Source organism: Callorhinus ursinus, unplaced genomic scaffold (genome assembly GCF_003265705.2).
Source record: "Callorhinus ursinus isolate GAN/ISIS: 27379988/994484 unplaced genomic scaffold, GSC_fseal_2.0 scaffold3, whole genome shotgun sequence".
NCBI lineage: Eukaryota > Metazoa > Chordata > Mammalia > Carnivora > Otariidae > Callorhinus > Callorhinus ursinus.
In genome coordinates, this window is record NW_027397065.1 from 34,865,523 (window position 1) to 34,882,454 (window position 16,932).

General features: G+C 45.3%; 1 protein-coding gene across 1 annotated transcript in view; it reads left to right on the forward strand.

Annotated features, from left to right (window-relative positions):
* Positions 1 to 16,932, forward strand: part of SLIT3 (slit guidance ligand 3) — a 592,929-nt gene that overhangs the window by 424,880 nt on the left and 151,117 nt on the right. The window contains exon 6 of the mRNA XM_025867066.2: positions 15,044 to 15,115. Coding sequence (XP_025722851.1) covers positions 15,044 to 15,115 — 72 coding nt within the window. The remainder of the gene's footprint in view (positions 1 to 15,043; positions 15,116 to 16,932) is intronic.

Here is a 16,932-nt window from a genome sequence, read left to right on the forward strand (position 1 = left end):
ACCGAAACAGACCCCATCCCTCCACCCTTCGCTTCCACCGTGGTGCTGACCAAAGGAAAAATCAGGACGGGAAATAGTTCCAAAGTGGCTATCTATCACAGACAAAGGAAATGTTAGCTCTGACTATCCAACCCTCTCCTCTGATCGGATGGGTTCTGACCTTTCCGTTTTGAAGTCCTGTGAGATGGCATCGCTCGCTGGGGCAGGACTGTTCACCCCACCCTCTGTTCAGAGAAGACCTGAGGCATTGGTCACCCCCTTCCACATTTCACATGCGAACCCCCTGCACCCAGGCTGGCCAGGGGCAAGGGGACCGGAGTGTATTGGGATGTAAATGTGTTGTAAATATAGGGTTAGTCCCAGGGTGTGAGTGCCCAAAGAGTGAGTGAGGACCCTAGCATGGAACATTAGAACCTCGGGGGGTGAATTTGAAAAGGAATTTTTTTAAGGGAAAAAACAGAATTTGAGAGCTCCAGGAAGTATATGAAGACACAAACGTAGGTATTTGTATCCATCAGGCACAAGCTGCAGAAGGCCAGCGATGGCTGGGGGAACCACGAAGGCTGCTGGACGCCCTATAAGTAAGGGAGGCTGCTTCAGGGCATTTTGTGGACAAAAGCCAGGACCCTATCTAGGTGGAGTTGGGAAAACAGCCCTTTTGAGCTGGAAATGAGCATTTTCCCTTTCAGGTCCAGCTTCAAAGCGACCTAACTTTTCCCAAACCAAGGGTTGTGAGAAAACTAGCCTTTAGCTGGGATGTAAAAATAGGGTAAACTTGCCAGGAAGAGCAGTGTGAGTCCAAAGATCGTTTCTGGAGGGGAGAGGGGTCCCATTTCTCATGTACTTTAGGAGCAAATTCGGCAAAGTCCTACAAGGCTTTCTCTGCCTGGCATGGTACCTCCTAGAGACTTCTTGGTGAAACACTCAACTCGAGGGTATCATTGGGATGGCCTTCTCCTCTTCTGCCTCCAGAGACTGTGTTCCCACATCTACACTCTCATTTTGTCTGTCCCCCCGTTTGATGGGGGATGCTAGCCTTAGCTTTCTGGGATCACTGTAAAAATTATTGAATGATTTTCAAAAGTCATCTCTGTGACTGATGGGATGGAGAAAGATGCCATTTCTGACCAGGAAGAGGAGACATTTCAAGGAGATGAGGTAGAAGGAACCACAGCAGCCTGACTTCTTATTTCCAACCCCATAAACATCCAAAAGCTTGAGAGAGCTGGTCTTATCTTACCTAAGAAACGCTACATCAATCTCTACGCATTAGTCACTGTTGCGGGCTGCTGAGCGCAGTGGGTTTCTGTGGAGCATTTTGGCAGAAGTTGATACCACATTTCATTCATTCTTGGTTTTTTTTTTTTTTTTTTTCCTAACCTGTTCAGACCTCCAGGGTCCCCATCCTAAACATTCCAGGCAGGAGGAAACTCATATTTGCATTCTCAACATACCGCATTAGAAATAAAGTCTGACTCCTCCAATTGTACCTGTAACCACAAAATGAGAAAATTCTCATGTGAGGACTTCAGGGGCTGGATTAAAATTCCGCAGCCCTGAATATCAGCTCTGGAGGGATGCACAGAAATCTTCTTTCTCACAGGTTTGTTTTACTGATAGGGAAATTTTAGCCCAGAGAAGTTAGGCCATGACCCAGCAAGGTCAAAGAACTTTGTCATTTGATTCCCAAGCAAACTTCATTTTTTTTCCACTAAACCACACTATCTTAGATGAAACTCTACTGCTGGCAAATGAGAAAAGGAAAATCATTCTTTTTCCTTTCTCCCCCAGCATGGTGCTGCTTATTCTCAGTTCCGAAGCATAAGCCATGTTCTCATTTCCCTTTCCTGGAATCGGGGGAGGAATTAGAAGCTGGTTTCAGGCTTGACATGACCGACTAAGTAGCAGTAGCCTCAGTGGAAAGCCGGAAACCTTCCCTCGGGACCTGGAAGCTCGTCAGTAGAACTGGCCCTCACCTTGCACCCAGGTGGGAACTGTCTCAATGGGGCCCCTGTGGCTTCCAGCACTTTCTGTCCTTTGTTTTTCTGGCCTCTTCCTCCCATTCCAACTTGTTTGGATTCATTCAGCTCCGTGAGACATTGTGGCCACCCCAGAATCCTGAGAATTTGAAGACGGAAGAGTAGGGGAAAAAACTAAGCACTCGACCCAGCCTTCACCCGCATGGCTTTCCCCAGGAGCCTTGCCCAGGGGGCTCCCAGAGACCCAGGCAGGGAAGAGTTTCTGGTCAGAGACGCTTCTCTCTCGGAGCCGGAGCCGAGGGGAAGAGCCTGGCCTTCTTGCTAGTCTTCTCAGCAGGGGAGCCAAAGAACCCATCTGAGGAAAGGCAAGAAGGAAACGCCATACAATCTGCTAAATTATCTGTGCTGGCTACCGATGGGGAAGAGGGAGCAGTGGTGTGGAAAATACAACATAGTAGCTAATCCCACAACACTGTACATTTGACTTGGGAAGTGAGCCGATGATTTACACCCCCTCTTCCCCACTTCCATCAAGTTTACCAGCCTCATTCTCTTTACTTAAACTGGTTTTCTTTTTTGCTGAGTACCAAGTGACTGCTAGCATCCCCAAAGCCAACTAGGAGAATTTGTAAATTTGCTACAAATAATCCCCAAAAGTAGGTGGATTAACTCCCCCCTCCCCCATTTTCCTCTCCTTCATTCTCTTTGTTCTTCAGGTGCCAAGATATTTCTTTTCACGTCAGTTGGAATTGGCTTTGCTGCCTGATGGTGCCTTGTATAAAATCTGGCCCTGGGCTTCCTTGCGTTTGTGATGATGCCACAGGAAAATTACCCTTACGGTGTGATGTTCTCGTAAGACTCCTCCCTGCCACAGAAAGAGCAAGCCCCTCTTTTGGGTGGGGGGGGGGAGCTGGAATTCACATAACAGAATTCATCATTTTAAAGTATACACAATTCAGTGGCATTTCGTGCATTCATGATGTTGTGCGACCATCAGTTTTATCTAAACCATTTTCGTCCCCCCAAAAGGAAACCCCATATCCATTAAGCGGTTACTCCCCATACCCCCCATATCACCAGTCCCTGGCAAGTGCTAATCTGTTTTCTGTTTCTGCAGATTACCTGTTCTGAACATTTCACATAACAGAATCATGTACGTCTGGCCCTTTCACTTAGTACAATGTTTTCATGGTTCGTCCATGTTGTAGCTCGTGTCAGGATCTCATTCCTTTTTTATGACTGCATAATGTTCTATCGTATGAATCTATCACAGTTTGTCGACCCATTCATCTGCTGATGAACACTTGGGCTGTTTCTACCTGTTAGCTATTGCAAAGAATACTGCTATGAACATTTGTGTACAAGTTTTTGTTTGAACACCTGTTTTCAATTCTTTGGGGTATATCCCTAGAAGTGGAATTGCTGGGCCATCAGGCAACTCTATGATTAACTTTTGAAGGACCACCAAACTCTTTTCCAGAACAGCTGCACCATGTTACGCTCCCACCAGCACTGTGGGAGGGTCCCTGTTTCTCCACATCACTTTCCATCTTTTTGACTGTAGCCATCCTCGCAGGTATAAAGGGATAGCTTGTTGCGACCCTCCCAGGGGTGTGGGCCAAGCACTTCCTGTGTGCGAGATACTATGGGGCAGGTGCAGTTGTGAACCAGACAGATCCTGCCCCTGCTTTCCCATTGCCGATGAGTCTAGGCCTTCTTCATTCTTTATTAAGAATAGTGGTAATGAAAGAGAAGCCGGCCTTTTCCTAGAGGACTTCAGTTCTGTGCGTTAGCTGGATTGAATGTAGTTATCAGCACTGCCCATGTTGCTGAGTTTTGATGCCCCTTTTTTCAGCAATGAATTACAGGGACCTTGATATTCCCTTACAGTGAGCTTATGAGACATATTTTAATTGGCTTCTGCTGCCACAAATACACCTTTGAGTGACACCTCACTAATGGCCACTGCCCCTGCACATCCCAGTACATGACCCGGTTAGCACTGCCCAGTTGTTTCAGGTTGTACAACTTTAGAAGACATGCCTGTGTCGCCAATGGGGGAGGCCGTGCCTGGAAAAGATTGATGAAAATCTGTGCTATTTGCCAGTTACCCAGAGTACAGAGAGCCATTTCCTTGAATGTGCCTCAGCCTTGCTCAAGAAAGCACTAAGCTGTCCCAGGCTGGTCAGAGGCCACCTGCCAGGTCCCAGTAGTCAGCTGGAAATTGTAGCATCTCCTTAAGGAGTAGGTGCCTGCTTCCCCCAGTCATCCTAAAAGTTAAATGGCCCGGGACTTCCAGGGAATCTCATTAAGAGACACACAGGGCACAGCGAGAGGACACCTCACCTACCATCCTCAGGGTCAAAAGGCTTGCAGGCCAGGGAAAGCAACTGGGTTCCGATGACCACTGCGAAGACCAAACCTTGACTTTTCTCCTCTTCCCAACTGAATATAACGGAATTAAGTCCACACGGTCCTAACATAGGGCCCCTCTCTTTGCACTTCGGAAATCAGAGAGAGGGCAGGTAGCAACGGAGGGTAAGCCCTGAAGCTTCCGGATCAGGAAGACAGGTTTGATCCTGACTCTGATGTATGAGCTGAGTTCCCTTGAAGATGTTACGGAACGTCTCTGAACCTTGGTTTCCTCATGTGTTTACAATTAGCCCTACTGCTGTGATGTAAGTGCTCTAATGGAAGGATGACCAAAGGGTCAGGAGGGTTTGGAGAGAGCAGTTCATTTTGCTGAGTTTGCACAGGAAGGTTTGCTGGAGGATGTGGCCTCTGAGGCGGGCCCTGTTGGACGAGAAGGAATTCCCCAAGCAGAGAAGGCGGGAAGGACCCGCGTGATGAGAAACCATGCAAGCGTTTGGTACACTCACGTACTGCAGAGCTGGTGGGGCAGTGCCATGCTGAGGCTTCCAGGCTGTCTACAGAGAAGCAGCACCACCTGTTGTCATTATGAGCAGGGACAGAACTGGGTTCAAGGTCAAGCTTAGAGACTGAACTCTCCAGGTCTCACTCGCTTTTTCTGGAAAACAGGAATCATGGTGTTTTGAGACCCAACTGGGATAAGACATTGAAGATGCCCAGCTCAGTACCTGATGCCTAATAAATGGTGACTGTGCTGTTGTGATCATTTGTAGTGTAGGCCACGGGGAGTCATTAAAGGCTTGTGTCCCGATTAAGGAATGTTAAGATTAAGAAATTATACACCACTAGGGCACCCGGCTGGCTCAGTCGGTGGAGCATGCAACTCTTGATCTCGGGGTTGTGAGTTCAAGCCCCACATTGGGTGTAGAGATTGCTTAAAAATAAAATCTTAAAACAACAACAACAACAAAAAGAGGGGAATTACACACCATAGACAATAGTGTGGCAATTGACTATTTAAGGTGCTCTCCACATAACTTGGTTGGTTATAAATTGAAAAAGGTCACCAAGGAATGGGGTTCAATTTTGTAGTCACTCTCTCTAAAGCTTCTCACCTATGGGAACTATAAATATGGGCCCATATTGACCTCATTCTCCCAGTAAGAGAAAAATTTGTGTTTTTCGTCATGGTTTTTGATGGCTTCTCCTATTTCAATCTCCTATCAGCTGGAGAAGTACAAAAAGCATGTAGTCTGAACTACTGCCCTCAGTCCAGAAAAAAATATATTGAATATCTCAAATAATAGATTCTTTGGCCTGGGACGGAAGAAGAGGGGGTAAAGGGATAGGCTCAAAGCACAGAAGGATCTGAGTAAGATGAACAGGAACTCTTTCTTAAGAATCTCATAAGAAATTGACCTCAGGCCACGTAACTTCAGATCAGAAGGAGACTTTAGAGATTATAGAAGATGAATTCCTGTGTTTACTATTACTTACTTCAAAGGAAAGAAAATGCCACAAATACATTTTCAGAGCGCATACATTTCATTACTTTCATACTCAAAACCTCCTTTTGGGTTAAATGTTATTCCATTTTACAAATGAAGAAACAGACTTGGGGGCATGGATGCTATCCATAAACTGGGTGGTTTATAAACAGCAGAAAGTTGTTTCTCGCAGACTGGAGCCTGGGATGTCCAAGACCAGGGGGCCAGCGATTCTGTGTCAGCTAGGGCCTGCTTCCTAGAGGGTCAGCTTTCTTTGTGCTGTAACATCACCTGGTGGAGGGGGTGAGGAATCCGTCTTTGGATTCCCTTTTATAAGGACACTAGTCTCATTCATGAGGGCTCAGCTTTCACCACCTAATCACCTCCCCAAAGGCCCCACTTTCTAATACAATCACCTTAGAGGAGAGGTTTTAACATATGAATTGGGGGTAGGGGGACACATTCAGTCTATAGCGTTCTGCCCCTGGCCCCCCCAAATTTCATATACTTCTCATATGCAAAATATGTTTCATTCCATCTCAATAGACTCAAACTCATTCCAGCATCAACCTAAAAATCTAAAGTCCAAAGTCTCATCCAAATTGAGCTTGAAGAGGGGCCCCTGAGTGGCTCAGTCCGTTAAGCCTCGGGACTCTTGGTTTCAGCTCAGGCTATGATCTCATGGGTCCTGAGATTGAGCTGCGTGTCAGGCTCCATGCTCAGCAGGGAGTCTGCTTGAAGATTCACTCCCTCTGCCCCTCCCCCTGTGTGCAGTCTCTCTCTCTCTCAAAATAAATCTTTTAATTAATTAACTACCTAATTAAGGCTGCAGGTATGACTCATCCTGAGCCAAATTGCTCTCTAGCTATGAACCTGTGAAATCAAAAATGTCCTTCCAAAATGCAGTGGTGGGACAGGCATAGGACCGACGTTCCCATTCCAAAAGGGAGAAATAGCAAAGAGGAAAGGAGTGACAGGCAGGTCCCGAGCAAACCCCAAACCTTAAGATTAGAGAATAATCTTAGGCTGTGTGTTCTGCCTTCAGGGTCCACTGGGGTGGAGGTCCTGCCTTCCGGGCACACTGAGACAGATATGAGTCACTTCATTTATCAGCTAGAAATTTACAGGAGCCCTAGTCTTCTGTTTTATAAAAAATGGGTAGCCAATGTTGAAAGCCTCCAAAAGGTTACTTAGTATGGGTTGGAAATTTGAGTAAATTCAGAAGGTCTTAAATTTCTCCATGAGAGAACCATGTGACTCTCTTAAAGGGAGACAAAGATCTTTCGAGGGCTTAGGAGGCCATCCCTGTCCTCCCTTGATGCGGCCTCGATGGACGGTCAGGGGCAGACCCCTGACCAACGCAGAGTGGAGCTGCTTACATCCAGCAACCCGCCTGGGCTCTGATGCCTACAGCCGTCTCCGTCCGGGAAGAAATACTCTTCTCTGCCTGCGGCTTGTTGCTCATATTCATGTGGCTGGAATAGTTTCTCTAGAGTCCAACGGGAAAATTTCTGAAACCCTTGCGGGGAAGGGGAGTGAAAAAATTTTAAAACTCTCAACAGTGTATGCTGATTGACCTAAAAACAAATACAAAATACAGATGTGGAAGATAACTTTCAGGCCCGTTAACAAAAGCAGATTTCATCTTCTGGTTTCTCACTCCCTCTCCCCTCCACCGGGGAGGAACCCCAGATGGTTATCACTCAAGAGTGCAACTAGGGAAACCACAAACCTGCCCCAATCACTATAGAGACAGTCTTTTATTTGTTTGGCCTCTGAGTATTCATGACCTCAGTAAGAAGGCCAGTAAAACACGTAAAATGCCGGGTGCTTCTTACAAAGACATTTTAATTCACAATGAGGAAAGTTGAGAATGCACGTTAGGACATCTCAGCAACTTTCAGGGCTCCCCCCAGCCCGGCTGTAGGTGTGTTTGTAGAAAGACAGCCCATTTTACAGGAGACACAGTGAGGAGCCTCTTAGAGCTGATATAACTGAAGGCTGAGCTTGTGAATCAACACACATTTTACGGTTTAGGAACACTGGTGAAGAAATGATGTGCAGAGAATAAATCTGTTTCCAGGAGAGTCAGCCCCAGGGGTATAATGGGGTAATAGCCAGCCCCTGCAGTTTGCCAAGACTGATGAGTTCGCCAGGATGGGTCACAGAAGTTTCAGTGCTAAAATGGGAACGTTCCAGACAAACCCTGGCAAGTTGGACGTCCTAGGTATGAAGCCCTTTGGTCCCTAATATTAGGTTGACACAAGAAAGGATGGATTTGAGACAAGCCTCAAAACATGAGAGCACATTCTGCAACAAGAACCTAATGTCCTGGGGCGCCTGGGTGGCTCAGTCAGTTAAGCGTCTGCCTTCGGCTCAGGTCATGATTCCAGGGTCCTGGGATCGAGCTCTGCATCGGGCTCCCTGCTTGGCAGGAAGCCTGCTTCTCCCTCTCCCACTCCCCCTGCTTGTGTTCCCTCTCTCGCTGTCTCTCTCTGTCAAATAAATAAATAAAATCTGTAAAAAAAAAAAAAAAAAAACCTAGTGTCCTTGGTCCCCTGTTCTAAAAGTTGCTGTGAAATGAACAAAACTCAAAACTCTCTCATCGGTGAATAGAAAATGTATTCATTTGATTTGTTTTTTGTTTCTTTGGTTGGTGTTTTTGTTGTTGTTTTATTTATCTGGAAATGCTAGAAATTAGTTTCAAATTGATACTCCTCCAAATTAAATGAGAGCTCAGCTTCTTCCTAGCTATCCTTCATGCTAAATTGGTTTGCAGGGATTTCCCCCCCCCCTGCATTTTTCATTTGCCAAATCCCCAACAAACCGGAAACTATGTAAACACAGAAGTGTAGTTATTGATATTTCCCAGTGATGTGTAAAACACCCCTTTATTCTCCAAGGTCTGGCGCGCCTCTTTGGTGCTAATCCATCATCTGTGTTTGCATTATTGTAGAGCTTGGTTTCAGGAGCATCTACTGGAGTGGATGCAGTTATGCTCCTGCTGAGAAGTTGCATATGTTGAACAGCAATATGATACATACTTGATAAAAGGTATTATGCTAGCCATGTGGCAAAGTATGCATAAGGATGCTTGCTGAAATAGATTCATGCTTCAATTTTTAACTAAGTTCTGAGCGGGGTGTTCTGATCAGAGAGCTTAATTAACCTAGGATTCTGTCCTTTACAAAGTAGGTTGGGTTGGTTGAAGTCTCTGGAATACTAACAATCATTTAATTGTCTAAATATATCTGCAAATAGGACTAGATACGGGCACATAAAATTTCAGAGGTCAGCAATCACTGTAACTATTTTATAATATGCATTTGCATTTACATGCATACAATAGGGAGATATTACATGTAATTATGTAGGAAAAATAGGCATAAAGTTGTCAGTTCTATAGACAGGAATCTTTGTGGATACATAAATAATTCATGGATCGGTAAACATATCAATGTGCATGTATTCTTGGGTCTGGTGGACAAGTGTACCAAATGTGCAAAATAATAGATTCACCTCTTTTTGTTCATTTGAGATGTCGTTTTAATGTGGAATTACAGTAGCTCCTTAATGATGAGGAGTAGTGACAATTCATTAGCAGACTGTAGCTTAGATCAAGTGTTTGATTTGCCTACAAAGGGTGGCCAGTACTCAGTTATATGGAGTGTATGCATTTCTTTTGAACATATTTTTTTTCCCCTTTGCCAGTTCAAATAACCTTGAGCTTTTTTTTTTTTTTTTTTTTTTGAAGACGCCAGCCAGGAGCAGACAAATACTTCTATAATTTGTTCTTCAATAATGAGTTTTTAGACTGTTAAACTGTCATAAAAAAAACAAACTTCAGAAGCGCTACTAGATTCTCTGTTATCTGCTTAAAGGACAATTTAATAATGGGAAGAAAAGAAACAGCATGTCTGGGCTACTTCATGTTTTGTTTTTGGGCTTGTTTTAAAAAAGCAGGGATTCCCAAGTTTTTCTTTTCTTTTCTTTTTTTTTTTTTTAATGGTTTCAACATTCTCTTTCTCCTCGGTATGGAAAAAGGAGTACACTTCGAGTGTGTATATATAGGGACATACATATTTCATCAAAAACAAAGTTAAATTACTTTAGTTTTTAGAATTCTCATATACCTCTTTTTTTTTAAGATTTTATTTATTTATTTGACAGAGAGAGACACAGCGAGAGTGAACACAAGCAGGGGGAGTGGGAGAGGGAGAATCTATTTCAGCTTCCAGCGGAGCAGGGAGCGCAATGTGGGGCTCGATCCCAGGACCCTGGGATCTTGACCTGAGCCGAAGGCAGACGCTTAAGCCACCCAGGCACCCCTCTCGTATACCTCTTAAGATAATTGAAATGTAAAAACCACAGGTGCTAGCTTCTTCCAAAAAATTTCAAAGGATGTCTTATACTTCATTCTGTACCCTAGGTGCCTAATGTGTGAACATCTACTAACCCTCAGTTGCTCTTACGGGTTAATTTATTGTTGGATTCCGAGACCATAGGCTTGCCTTGAATTTCTGCTAGGGCTTCTCTTGTGGATTTCATGCAGAAGTCCTTCTCTTTATTGTGCGCATTTTGTGTAGATAGTTTTGCTCAGAAATTAGCAAACTGTTTAATTCCAAAGAGCGCTGAGCCTTAGCTCCTTCTCCCACTTAGCATGAGGACTACAGTACCTCTAGCGGCGTTGGAGCCCATGCTGGGCTGGATTTGGGGCCTGGAGCGACAGTGCCCTTAGGCTAAGTTTCACCAACCAAGGGCGGAGATGCTGGGGTCCCCCAGAACATCTGCATGAGAAATACACATCTGGGTGGATGTGCCTCGGTATGTAGACCCTGCATCTAGATGACTACTTGGGAATTCTGCTTTTCTTCCAGGAACCTGTTTCTAGAGATTTCTATCTTTCAGGTATTTTCTCCTCATGGGGACTCAAAAGCATGGTGGAAATCATGACATTTTCTTTCTTCCTTTGTTGTTGTTGTGGGGGGGGCGGTGGTTAGGAAATAGGTGGGTCGCTCTTAATATTGTAATCAGGTTTTTTTAGCTCTTTGAAAAGGGTTTAGATATGCTTCTTTAAGTTTCTGAACTGCAAAAGTATTTCTTTCCTGCTTCAATTATGAAATTTGAAATTGTGATTGAAGGAGATGAATTGCGATAATATCATGCTTACGGATGGGAATTCTTACAAAAGCACTATCTCCCTGTCTGCTTTTGGTGAAGATTATTTTAAGTCCTCACTCACGCTGGCTTTCCTTTCTGACTTGTTTATATTCTCAGAGTATAAAAATACAGTAGTCAGGGAGCTCCTCTCAGGGAGTCTGCATTTAGTTCTTGTCGGAGGAGTCCTTTCTAAATAGACTCTGGTATCATTTTAGCGCACGTTGTTTGGTGAAATCTGAGCTGCCCAGGGAAATTAGAGCAGTTAATTTAATATCATGAATGTTTTGGGGCTTCCAGGCTTAGTCACAGGCAGGAGAGTGTAAATCAAATTGAGTTTTCTGTATAAAGTTGATGACAGTGAAAGTTGCCTCCAAAAACCAGCCAAACTTTCTTCCATTCACTGCCTTCCCGCCCCTCATCTTCACCACAGAAATCTCACGTTATTCCAGACATCCTCTCCAAATACTCCCCCAGTGGAGGTCTGTGTGGCAGAAAGCTCCCCATGTAGTCAGAGAGGGAATGCTCCATCACACAGGGCCACGGCCGGGACAGCATAGTTCATGGCATAGCTCAAGGCAGAGCATTCTGCCGGGTAATTTGAACCCAGCGCTGCCAGCACTTCAGTAGGACTCGCTCTGTAACCATGCGTGGCCAGCTAGGAAGTCCCTGGCACAGTGCGAGGCACCAGGGCAGGTCATTTGTGTGGTAAAAATGGACTCAGTAGCAGTGTGAAAGACACCTCTCACTGCCATGGACAACTAGAAAGATCAGGCATTCTAAGACTGCTGAGTTCTTTGTGCTCCCATATCCAAAGTTCCTTTTGCACATACATGCCTCCTGAGTAATGGAGTGTGGAGTGAGCAATAGGCTTTTTGATTTGTTTTTGAGAGGGTCTTTGAAAGAGACCTTTTCAAAGCTGCAAAATGGACCTTTGACTCGAGAGCTTAGAACACAGTTCAGCGGCCTCCATCAGCCCCCAGAAGCAAACTGCTAAGTCAGAGGCTTTGGCCTTAGCTCCAGAAGGTTCTCTGTGTGTTTAGTAGCGCTCCACTCCTAACACCTGCAAAGGAATGCTGGGCTGGCATGTATTTCGCATCCCCCACCCCGTGCCTGGGGACTAACTTTTGTGTATCTGAGCTGTAATTTTGAAAGAAAAAGAAACCTTGTGTGAGGCAAGTATGTATTTACTTTGCTTTAGGGGCCTGGCTTATTTGCATGAAATATCAGGATTGATTGCAGACAATTAATGACCTTTTACGAACACTCTGATGCCCAGTGCCATAAAGATATTAATAGCTGGGCAGTGAAGTAATTCTCAGGTTTTCATTTGCTTGACACGATCCTCCTAGGCCCGTACCCCCTGAAGACTTCCCTGATGAACAGTGCGCATGGGAAATGACTGACGACAAAGGCTGGGGTACTGTTTATCTGTGGGTAGAGTAAAAGGAGACAATCTGGGGTATAATAAATGTATAGCACACTTCTGCATAATTATTTGAAATTTTGATACATTTCATACATTCTAAAAGAGTCTATAAAAATACACCCACAGAGATGCTTCTATTACAGCTCAGTGTTCCCCATGACTAATAAACAAGTAGGTGTCAGCTTGTGCCGCCCAGTGAGCCTGTTTAAACATCACGGAACTGATCATGTAGGAGACCTCCCTGCTTTTACCCTGACGGTGACCACGTCCCTCCCTAAGACTGTCCCACTGCTCCAGCATCCCCAGGCGGGACTCCGATGGAACGTTGAACCGTGGACTTGGTTTTTCACCTTTTGCACGTCTCCTTTCCCCCACCCTTTTAATCTCTTCTACCACTTCATTCTTACCGTTCTTTCTGTGAATTTCTCTTCTCCCCTGCAAACTGCATTCTTTCCATATAACGTTCTGTACATTTAGAGTGTCCTGTTTGGTTTCTCATGCTTAAAAAGAAAAGGAACAGAAAGCATCTCACAAAATCCAGCAAATAAATAATATTCTAATAGCAAGGACTTCTCTGAAACGGCTGCCCAAAAGCAGATGCACCACAAACTGCCATCGCTACACACTACCCCCCTTCTCAATCTGATGATTTAGATACTTTTCTACTTAGGTGGATGGGGCCAGTTTTGCCGAATTCAGCATATTTATTGAACAATTTCTTGGAGCCAAAAGCCAACCCCACTGCATTTCTGCTTGGTAAGGTTTGGTGGCCTTGGTGTGGGGCAGGGGTTGTTGATTCATCGGCCCTTAAACTGATGATAAATCTAGAAACTGGACAGGAGGACTAGGCTGCCTTAATAGAACCTTTGCGGGGAATCAGCGGCCCCAGTACTTACAGGAAATCTTGGGAAAGGACGTTCGGCAAACTCATGTTAAGAAAGACTCCAGAAGTATTCCGGGTAGCGAGAACGCAGAGATTTCACCGGAGTGGGCATCAGCAAGAACTTTGAACGCTAGATGTAGAAGTTGTCGACCTAAAGAGTCCTTCTGCTTCTTGAGATACCCATTTGCCACTTATTTTAAAACCCTAAATGTCTAAATCTTGTATCAGGAACATTTATTGAGATGGTTCAGTTCCCCGTAATATCGTGGCAGAGCCCATAGGTTGTGACACACGACATCAGTCTAATTGTACGTGTCTCACTCATCTGCGTTTCCAGAAATCTTCTATCTGGTTTCTCGATGATTTTAATTTTAATTCTGCCTTCCTGCAGCAGAATATAAAACCCTCCAGGAGGGTTACCGAACATATCATCGACACATCTTTTGCACAGAGTTGTTGGGATAGATTAGTACAAGTCACATGAAAATTCCAGCATCAGAAAATCCCTTCACCAGAGAGGGGCTGGTTTTTTTCTGAGACAAAAGAAAAAAAAAAAAAAGTCGGTAAGGGAGTTTTTCAGTACAACCATACTTCTTTCGGCCATTTGCCCCAAAGACCGTGGTGTGTTCTGCACACAAAATACAATAGACAATCTGGTGCTAATAAACATTTTCTGTATACCATCTTTTATTTTAGAAATCAAATGACTGATACATAATGTGAGATTTGAGTTGGAGTGTGGTCGTGACTTACACATCAGACCTATTTTGATTTAGGAATAATGGTATATATTTATTATCCTTCAACTAAAATACCTCAATCCCCAACTAGAATGTATATTAGTCAAGGCATCCTTTTAAAAGACATTATTTTCATGCTCATAAGATGGAAAGGGAAATAAAAAAGGAGTCCTGAAATAGGTGCATTTAATTCTCCCCAATTTAAATTTAAGTGGTACATCTTTAAGGCAATAACAATATTCCTTTTCTTCCCCCATCAGGAACGCTTCCATCAATGGATTTCTTTAATGTTGGTGGTGGTTGGTGCAGTTTGAGGGGCTCTGTAGTTAGTCAGAAAATGCTTTGATAGAATGACCTACCAGATGGGCCCCATAACAAAGCACGGAGGCATCAAACCACCACAGACATTTGGTGCTTAGAATAATAAAAAGACTATAAAATTAGATTAGTTGAGTCTAATTTGGAATTGGTATATTCCCCATGCACCCTCGCTGCTCTTGGGCAGATAAAGCCTTGAGATTTAGCACTGTGTCAGAGCAGAAGACTGCAACTTCCAGTAAAGGGAGACAAGGGAGAGGGAGAGAGGGAAAAAAGCATTCTGGGAGGTCGCGGAGGGCAGAGCAGTGACCTCCAATGATTTACAGGCCTTTAGCTTAATGAAATTGTTTCAGTGACATGACGGTAAGAGCTCGTAATGGATTGGATGCCCTAATGTAATGAAATTACTCCCTTCTGCCTAAAAAAAAAAAAAAAAAAAAAATGCGCAATTAATATTTACTGAGACCTGACAGCCTTTGGTGCGCTCGTCTGTGTAGCTCTCCCAGACAGAGAGCAGGGACGGAGCAGCGTGGCAGACAGGCTGGCTCTGCGCGAGCTCCTGGCGGGGACGAGCAGAGCCTGCCAGGGGTGGAGGGACAGGCGCTTGGGTGGCCCGGGCCGCCCGGCTCCTCGGCGCTGCCCCCACTCAGCCTTCATGCCCTCCCCTTGCTTTTCCACAGGCAACTGGACAACAACCACATCAGCTGCATTGAAGATGGAGCCTTCCGAGCGCTGCGCGATTTGGAGATCCTGTGAGTTGATTTTGCGACCGCTGCCTTGTGTGCATGTGTGTGTGTGTCCGTGTGAGGAGGAGAGAAAGGGGAGTGTGTGTGCAGGGGGGTCCGTGTGGATTGCATTTCTGTGTCTTCTGCTGCAGTGCTATTAAAATTGGGAACCGGGAGATCCCTCTGGCTCACCTTGGCCAAAGTGTTTGCAGGCAGCAAAGTGTGATTTCTCACCTCCCACAAACTGGGGTTCCTGCTAATTAAGTCTCAATTGAGTCCTTTCTCCCCCGGTGCTCCCGTGGTATTTGTTGCTGGGTGGAACAGATGGGCTGGAATAGCCCCCCAGCGCTGGGCAGAGCGCTCAGGGAGAGTCTGTTTGAGTGTGGGCATGGGAAGAGACAGGTTACGGGTCTGGGAGATGAGAGAGGGGATAGCACCAAGGGGTCAGTTGATATCACCCAGAATCACAAAGGGACCTTGCACAAGGCGGGGGGGGGGGTGCACTGCCAAACAGCCTGGTAAAGTCTAGTCATTGCCATTGCTCCTGGGATCTCACCTCGGGTTTAAATGCAAACTTTAAGCAGTAACCTTAAAGTGGCAGGGTGGGGGAAAGACGAGAGGAGGTGGAATCCCACCCCTTATGCCTTGTGGATCTGCTTTTCTGTGTTCTGGATTTTCCCAGGGGTCTAACCTGATTTCCAGTTTTCCAGGTGTGGATTGGGGGGTGGAATTCAGCTAGGAATCATCTTGGCGTCATTCAAACTAAAGTTGAATTGTGTAAGAAAACATTTTGATTGAATGTCACCCAAAGCGACACTTCCAGCTGTCCCTGATTTGGTGAAACCGAGAAAGGAAAGCAATAAAGCCTAGTAGAACTTGTGTCAGGAGATGTGTGGCTCAGTCCCGACTCAGCCCCTAATTGACTGTGTGACCTTGGGCAAGTCCCTTCCGCACTTAGAGTCTCAGTTTTCCCATTTGGAAAACGAAGGGTTTGTTACTATACCTTGGGGCTGGCTTCCCCTTTCCAAATTCTGTAATTGCTTGATTCTAAAAATAATTCTGATGGTACAGTTCTACCCAGTGAATGATAGGGTAGTATTTGTTGAGCATACCCCTGAAAATAAAAAAAAAAAATTCAAAAATAAAAAAAAAAAAACCTACCTAGTCACCAGGTTACATACCTCTGGCTTCCAAAGGAATGAATAAATGTTGCAGCAATGAATGAATGAATATATAAAAATGTCCCTTTCTACATGAAGGAAGGTCCTCCTCCCACCTTCCTTTTCACCTGGCCCTGCAGCCAGTGGGCACGGGTTGGAGAAAGCCTCTCCACGTTGTATGAGAGGAAGGTGATTCCAAGAGGAATCACGGGAAATAAAAGGGGATGCTGATGCTGCAAGGTGCCGGAAATCTGATAAAAGCCGCGAATTCCCAGGACAGAAGCGGCAGGACCCACAGCCAGGGAGGTCAGGCTGTCAGTCCTAAGATGGATGGTGGCTCTTCACCCAACCTCTGACCCCAGAACCGTCAACAAATGCACGTCTGCTAGGGAGAGGATACCAGCCCAATTTAGTGACCTGGGACTTCCCTGATCAGGAGACTGGGGCTGAGAAGGGTAGGCGCAATTTTCCCAGCCTGCAAAAAAGCCTTTCTGGAGAAGGGCTGCTGGGAGCATGTCACCCTTTTCTTCAGGAGGATGAGAAAATTCCTTGGGAAGAGACCAGGAAATGGAAATCACCAGCTGCCACAAAACAGCTGTGACAACCAGACAGCCCGCATGTTAGCTCTCTGTACTAGGAGTGGGGGTGCCTCGCCTCACCAGGAAGGCTGTCTGAGGGAGGGGA